This window comes from Ceratotherium simum, chromosome 16 (genome assembly GCF_057802395.1).
Source record: "Ceratotherium simum simum isolate JZ-2026a chromosome 16, ASM5780239v1, whole genome shotgun sequence".
Classification (NCBI taxonomy): domain Eukaryota; kingdom Metazoa; phylum Chordata; class Mammalia; order Perissodactyla; family Rhinocerotidae; genus Ceratotherium; species Ceratotherium simum.
Window position 1 is genome coordinate 42,802,137 of NC_141915.1, and position 7,199 is coordinate 42,809,335.

The 7,199-nt window shown below is 57.9% G+C and overlaps 1 protein-coding gene across 1 annotated transcript; it reads right to left on the bottom strand.

Annotated features, from left to right (window-relative positions):
• Window positions 1–1,857: 1,857 nt before the first annotated feature.
• PYY (peptide YY) lies at window positions 1,858–4,733 on the bottom strand. Its single transcript, XM_004432540.3, has 4 exons — window positions 3,056–4,733; window positions 2,436–2,623; window positions 2,247–2,327; window positions 1,858–2,098 (listed from the first exon to the last, which is right to left on the bottom strand). The coding sequence occupies exons 2-4, from the start codon at window positions 2,621–2,623 to the stop codon at window positions 2,074–2,076; spliced, it is 294 nt and encodes a 97-aa protein (XP_004432597.1). The 5' UTR covers window positions 3,056–4,733; the 3' UTR covers window positions 1,858–2,073.
• Between the last annotated feature and the right edge of the window lie 2,466 nt (window positions 4,734–7,199).

The following is a 7,199-nucleotide window of genomic DNA, read 5'->3' on the forward strand; positions in this document are numbered from 1 at the left end:
GACACAGGTACACATCCTCTCACTCCTCTGACCACAGAATGAACCAACGCTTGTGGCAGCCATTGCATGCTCCCATCCCCCCTCTCCTGGTGCAGGGGAAGTGGGATTGGAGGAGGGAGACAGGAAATGGGATGGGAAGTGGATCTCAGATAATGGTAATACAGTGAGGAGAGGGAGCCAGAGAAACTAACCCTACCCTGAAAAATCAGGAAAGGCTTCTGGGAGGAGGTGACCACTACCCTGAAGATGTTTTCCAGACTGAAGAGAGGGAAAGGCCTCTGCAGGCAGAGGGAGTGACCTTGGCAAAAGCTTAGAGCATCAGAGTCCACATAGCTCGTGACCTGTACCAGGCCTGGGACCTGCCTCCACCTCGCCCTTCCGCCCTACCTCAAGGGAGGCTGGAGGGCAGCTCAGGGGAGGATGATAGGCATCAGAGCCCCATGGTCCCCTAGGGCATGTTGTGTCTGAGCAGGGGCCTCTCTTGCAGCTATGTCAAAGCCAGCTCTAGGTTCTTCTCCCAGAGACACCTAACTGCAAATAGTCCTGGAAGGGCACTGCCCTCCGAAGTGACACCGCCCAGCCTTCCTGCCTTTCTTACCACCTCTGGGTCTGGGGTTTGGCTTCATCCTGATTCTCCCTCTCATTCCCCAGCTCCCTGCCTCAGGCTTGGCCAGGTCCTGCCGAACTAGAGGCCTAGGAGAGAGCCCACAGATAGAGGAGGCCATGTCTGAGGGGGGAGACATAGGCCCTTCTTTCACGGACCCCCCAGACCTAGAAGGGAGACAGAACACAGAGACACGGACAGAACAGAGCAGTGGCCATGAGAGCTGGGCAGCCACACGGGGCAGGAAGAGTGCAGATCAGGGACAATCAAGGCAGACTTCCTAGAGGAAAGGGGCTGGGAAGGAAGAGTGTCAGGGAAGATCAGCCTGCAAACAGGTTCTAGAATTCCTCACAGTCATAGGTGCAGAGTGGTGAGGGATTCGGGTTAGACTCCAGTCTGAACATCCAAAGTGCCTCCAGTCTTCAGTGTCTTGTCCAGGGGAATGGGGGGGGGGGGGAGGCGTGCACAGGAGGGTATCCCCTGGCCTTGTCACCAGGAAGGCACAGTTAGCGGCTTATCCACTGAGTGTGAATTCAGCAAGGTGGAGGACAGCAGATAATGAGGGAAAGGGCAGAAATTGTCTGTGGCCGTGCATGATTCATACTGGGGGTCTCTTCATTCCCATCTCCCCACACTCCTGTTGTTCCTCCTGCCCAGGGAATGGGAGATGTTAGAAATGACCCTTCCCCCAGCACACACACCCACCTCACCCCCCAAACGACTCTTTCTCCACAGCCCCATCTTGGAGCCCATCTCCACCCCCAGCCACTACAACCCTGGGGGCTAGTAATACCTCTCCTGGGGTAACCGCCCTGGGGTGTTGGTGCCTAGCCCGGGCCCGGAATGGCCTTCATCTTTGGGGGAATGCAGCTCTGTCCCCATCTACTCTCCCAGGCTGCCTAGCATGCTCCTCTCTGCCCTCCTCATCCTCGCCCTCTCCATCCTCGGATGACTCTTCTTCCTGCTCCTCCCTGCCCCTTTTCAAGAACTTTCATCCTGCCCCCTCCTCCACCGACTGGAGTTTCACCGAGGTCCCTTGTCTGGGCGCTGTGCACTGGCCGGGCTGGGCGGTAGTGTCTTCTCTTAGCTCAGAGCAGAGGGAGCCCCCCACTCCGCCCCAGTCCTGACCTGGGGCGCCTTTGGTCTGAGGTGCCGAGTCTCCTCCCGGCTCCAGCGCCTCCACCCTCCACTCCCACCTGGATGCCACCTCCACGAAGGAGAAGGGAAAGGAAGCACAAATGCACACATTCCGTTTCAGTGAAATTTGCTCTTTATTTGGGGACCAGGGGAGGACCACACAGCCCTCCAACCCAGAGGGCGGTGGCAGCGAGAAATGGCAATGAAGACCCCACCCGGATCCCTCCCCAGCCGCAGCGGGCAGGGAGAGGAATCCAGGCTCCGGGGCCAGGAGCAAACATGCAAATGAGGTCGGTGTCGTTAGCACATCTCCCAGGAGGCCTCGGGGGTCGTCACCACACGTAGTCGCCTTCTGACCTGGAGGAGGGAAAGAAAGGAATCTGGAGCCCGGCCTCGGCTCTGGGAGAAAGTACCAGGTGGCCGTGCCGGGGTGGGGGCTCCGTGGTGCAGCAGGACCAGGCCGCGCTCCAGAGGGCAGGGCGTGTGGCGAGGGGGGCGCTTTTACCGCGACTTGACCGAGCGGTCCTCGCCGTCGGGGAAGAGCAGTTTCGAGAGGATGGCTTCGGGGCTGTCGCGTTTCCCATACCTGGGGGCGGGGCCGGGAATGGGCGGGGTCAGGCCTGGCCACGCCCCCGGGTGGAGGCGGGCGGAGGGCGGGACCCCCGCGGCGCCCGCCCGCCGGGCGCACGCTCACCGCTGCCGGGTCACCAGGTTGAGGTAGTGGCGCAGCGAGGCGTAGTAGCGGCTCAGCTCTTCGGGCGAGGCGCCTTCGCCGGGAGCCTCGGGTTTGGCGGGGTAGGCGTCGACGAGCGCCCCCAGGCAGGCGAGCAGGGCCAGCAGCACGGTGGCCATGGCGGGCCACGGCCTGCGCACCGGCACCATCTGGAGAGGGGGGCATTGGAGCGTGGGTCTCCCCGAGCCTCAACCCGGACAGCAGGAGGCTGAGGCTGCAGTCGGACTCACGCTCCAGCGGCCTGCCTGCGCCTGGTACCCAACCGGGGCTCAGCCACCCCCTCACTGTGTGTTCTCTGGCACTGCACAGTGTCTGGCCTCAGTTTCCTCATCTGTCAGAGGGGCCTAAGCCCTACCTGCATCCCCTCTCCCCACCCGCTGCTGCCCAGAAGGGTAGATGGAGGAAGAGAGCTATGCGGGTAGTGGGGGCTCTGGGCCTCTCTTCTTACTACTTCTGCTGGCCCCCTCCCAATCCAGCTTCCCACCACTCAGTCCCAGTTTCCACCATCCCAGCCTTAGTTTCCTCACAAAGTAGCTTGGGTTCCCCAGCACCAGACCATTCCTGGGCCCCGGGCCACTCACAGCGACAGCTCCCGAAGCGGAGATGAGCAAGAGGTGAAGAGTGAAAGAGTCCCAAGGGCTGGGCCTCTGCAGGTCGGGCTGCGGCCTCCTCTGCTCAGCGCTTTCCCTGCGGGGCTTATATCCAGGCCTGGAAAGGGAGGGGGAAGCCGAGGGGGAGGGGGAACCCTAGGGGGGACGGCCCTTCCTCCTCCCTCCTCCACCCCCGCTAGACCGCTGAGCCCACACCCAGACAGTGCATGACGTCTCCACCTCACAGGAGCTGCGGGGGAAGCCGCCATTCTCAGACTCATGGTCCCTCTGGACGGGGTGCCTAGCCTGAACCCAGTCTTCACCCCACAGCCCCCGACAGCAGGTCTAGCCTCCTGAGGAAGTGAAGCATTTGGATCTAGACTCCTGGGGCAGACCAGAGATCAGGGTCCATCTTCCCCAGCCTGTCCATGGGTGGGAGTGGGGGTTGGTAGGCTGGACACGTTTCCTCAGCCTGTGGGACCTGTGACGACTCCTTCCAGAAGGCAACCTTTTCGGCCCCTGCTTGCCAATAACTTGGAGAAGGGCCGAGGCATGACAGGACCTGTGAGGAAAGTCTCTTTCCGCTGCAGGCAGGGGTGGGAGCTCTGACTTTGGCTCTTGACCTGCTGTTCATGATGTCCTGGAGGAAGAGCCTCTCCGAACGTGCCATTATGTCCCTCTCCATTAAAGATTTGAAGAGGGGGCAGGAGGAGGCAGAAGCCAGTGCCCTACCCAAAAGTACCTGAGTCTGCCACCTGTGCATCCAGCCTGGCACATACAGACCCGGGTTGAGCGAGGCCTGGCATAGAGTCCCCTGCCAGTGTGCCCCCAGCCTCATCCAGGTGTCATTCAGGGCACTGGTGTCTTCTGGGCCTGAGCAATGCCAGGACTGCATTGTCCCCAGCCCAGTGCAGCCCCTCTGGGGCAAAGACCCTCATGCAGGGCCTTCAAAGGGAAGAGGAAAGGATTAGTGTTTATTAAGCACCTGCTGTGCACCGGGCAGTGCGTGATTTCGGGCACAAGAACACCACGAGCTGAGTTAATCCCCATTTTACAGATGAGGAAGCTGAAGCTCTGAGAGGTGAGAGAATAGCCAAGGTCACCCAGGATTCAAACAAGAGAAAAGGACTGAGGCAGACTCCAGGAAGAGGCCCGCTCATTACCTGGACTAACCGTGGGCCTCAGGAGTCGGGCAGGGGAGCAGGGGAGGGGAGGCAAAGTGTGAGGCCCGCCACCAGCTCTGAGAGGCCGGGGTCAGGGAGGGGCCTCCGGACGCCAACCCCATCAGACCCGCCTGCCCCGCCAACAAAGCCCTTTCCCGCTCCCTTTGCCTGGCCCGGCCGGAGCCTCCAGTGCTTCCAGCTGTCCCATCAGTCCTGGAGGGCAGGAGGGGCCATCTTGTCCAGGCCCCTGCTTCTGGGCCAGCTCCTCCACCCTCAGGACAGATGGCCGTGGGTGTTTTTTTAGAGCTCTCCTGAGGTGGAGAGTCCAGGGCTACCTCAATCACCTTTTTATGGGTTCAGTCACCTGCACTCTCAGGAAATGGCTCCTTATCAGCCTGTCAGGCCCCGTGGGCCCCTCACATCCCAAGAAAGGCCAGGGCGCTTTGCTGAGCACAGGGGTGGAAGAGGACACGGGACAAGGGGACATGGACCCCACCCTCAGAGGGAGGAGAAAAATCATTCTTAGAGAGCTCTCGTCTGAGGGGCGAGGCACAGCCCTGTTCTCCAGGAACCAACTCAGAGAGTCAGGCTGTATCTTTGGCTATCCCCAGGCCGAGGTGAGGGGCACAGCAGGATCACAGGGACTCCAGCCTGAGGGAGGAAGCTCTCCACTTTCCTTGCAGAGCCCAGTCTGAGGAGCTCCCAGAACACAGAGACAGAGACAAACACAGAGAGACAAGTGTTGTCCAGTTTGGAGAGAATACAGCGGAGATGAAAGAGCTCCACTCCTCCAGAGGCCATGGAAAGACAGACAGGTGCTCGTCCTAGGGACAGAGAGGGCAGCCAGGGGGCTGGTTAGGACAGCTGTAATCCCAGGGGTCAGGGCCTAGAGGAGGACGCTGCAGGCTAAAGGGGGCAAGGATAGCGGAGAGTGGGGGGCTGTTTGCTCTTCTGACACTGCCGCAGTAGCTGGGGTGGTGACCAGGGTTTCTAGTGTGCTGATCCTGGGCTGACAGAGATGACAGGAGCTGTGAGATGCCCACAGGGAATCAATGGCACCCAGAAACCCCCTCATGCCTTGGGGTCTGAGGACAGATGGGAGGAGAGGAGAAACAGTGGAGAAGCTAGAAGGCCCAGATTCAGGGTACAGCCTCTGAAGAGGTCACTTCCTCATTTACTTTTAGGGTGAAAGTAAATGGGACCGAAGGAGGTCCCGCAGTGTGGACCAGGAGCCAGCCTCCCACATCTCACAAACCCTCCCTCTCCATCACGTCCCCGCCCTCCAACTCCACTCCCCAATTACAGGGCAAGCTGATTGGTTCATTAATCACCACCTCCTCATTGAGGAGTTTATTAACTTGTTGATTAGTGGGGAGGACGTCTCAGCCCTCAATCAATGGGCTCAGCTACCCCACACACACACACGCACCCACCGCCATCATTGACCCATGACTCAGTCACTATGAGACATGTCTCAGGGTGGGGGCTGACATCTGTGAAGGAAGAAACTTCAAAATAATTGTTATTGTAGACTTGGGACCAGCTGCTGCCTCCAACTTGTCTTCAAGGAGTAGAGGGGACAGAATCACTGGGGTTCTCTTGATCCCTATTCTCAGAGCACCTAGCAAGGCCACCTCAGGGGCCAAGGAGGCCATGGACTTGGACCCCAGCTGACCACTCCCCTTGTCCAGTGGGCTCAAGGGCCACTTCTCAAGAGAGGGTGGCCCATGCCACTCATTCTCAGAGGCTTAGCATTCTGTACCCCCCATCCACCCTCCCCACTTCCAACACATGAGGCGTCTCCTTGACACACCACACACGGGGCAGCACTAGTCCACTGCCTTCCACCCTCAGGCCAGGCCTGCTCCCCAAGATCCTATAGACAGACAGACAGCAGGTTGCCGTGCAGCAAGAGTGACTCAATCCCCATTCAACAAGCACTTGTTAAGCCCCTACTTGAGCCAGGCACTGTCTAGGCACTGGGGACAGAGCAGTGGACAAACAGGCAAAATCTTTGCCCTTGTGAGTCTTATATTCTAGCGGCAGGAAATAGAAAATAAATGAATAACCAAAGAAACAGGTGGTATGTCTGATGAGGATAAGTGCTGTAGAAAAAAATCAGGGTAAGGAGGATAAAGAGTACTAGGGTGGGGGGCCTAATTTTATATTGGATGGTTAGGGAAGGCCTAACCTGTAAGATGGCATTTGAAGGAAGTGAGGAAGCAAACCATGAGGCTACCTTGGGAAGGGTGTTCCAAGTAGGGGAAAGAGCAAGTGCAAAGGCCCTGAGGTGGGAACGTGCTCAGCAGTTTGAGGAATGGCAAGGAGGTCCACGTGGCTGGAGTGGAGTGGGAATGGGGAGAGTTAGAAGGAGATGAGATCAGGGAGGTAGCAAGGGGATCAGATGATGTAGGTCCTTGTAGGCTGTTATGAGGACTTTGGCTTTTGCTCAGAATGAGATGAGAGCTTTGGTCAGAGGAGTGACATCTTCTGACTTAACGTTTTAAAGGAAGCATTCTGGCTGCTGTGTTGAGAATAGACTGAAGGTGGGTAAGGTCAGAAGCAGGAAGGCCAGTTAGGAACCTATTGCAATCCAGCCAAGAGATGGCGGTCTCACACACACACACACACACGCACACTCCTCACAGCTGCAAAGGTCCCACTCATGTCTCACCCAAGAACAACTTCCAGTGATGTCTGTACGGTACTGACAGCCTCTCATCTAGCTGAAAAAATCTGCTGGAGAAGACAGCGGAAAATCAATGGATGTGCCCAGTAAGGTTAGGTGGTAGATCTGTCTGCTCTCTGATTGTTAAGGCACCTCGTTCATTAGTCCGTGGGAAACTCTCTCTGCTATATATAGTATATATATATATATATATATATACTGGCTACGGCCCAGGAAAATACTGGCTACTGTGATGGTGCTTATAGAAATGCCAGCTTCTTCATTCTGTCATGAGTGTAAATGT

What these genes read in the sequence shown, in the direction of transcription:
- PYY (XM_004432540.3), bottom strand. Translation starts at nt 2,623, where the DNA reads ATGGTGCCGGTGCGCAGGCCGTGGCCCGCCATGGCCACCGTGCTGCTG. An exon ending in AACCTGGTGACCCGGCAGCG is followed by an intron (nt 2,328 to 2,435) that starts GTGAGCGTGCGC and finishes CCCCGCCCCCAG; the next exon opens with GTATGGGAAACGCGACAGCC. An exon ending in GACCGCTCGGTCAAGTCGCG is followed by an intron (nt 2,099 to 2,246) that starts GTAAAAGCGCCC and finishes TCCCTCCTCCAG; the next exon opens with GTCAGAAGGCGACTACGTGT.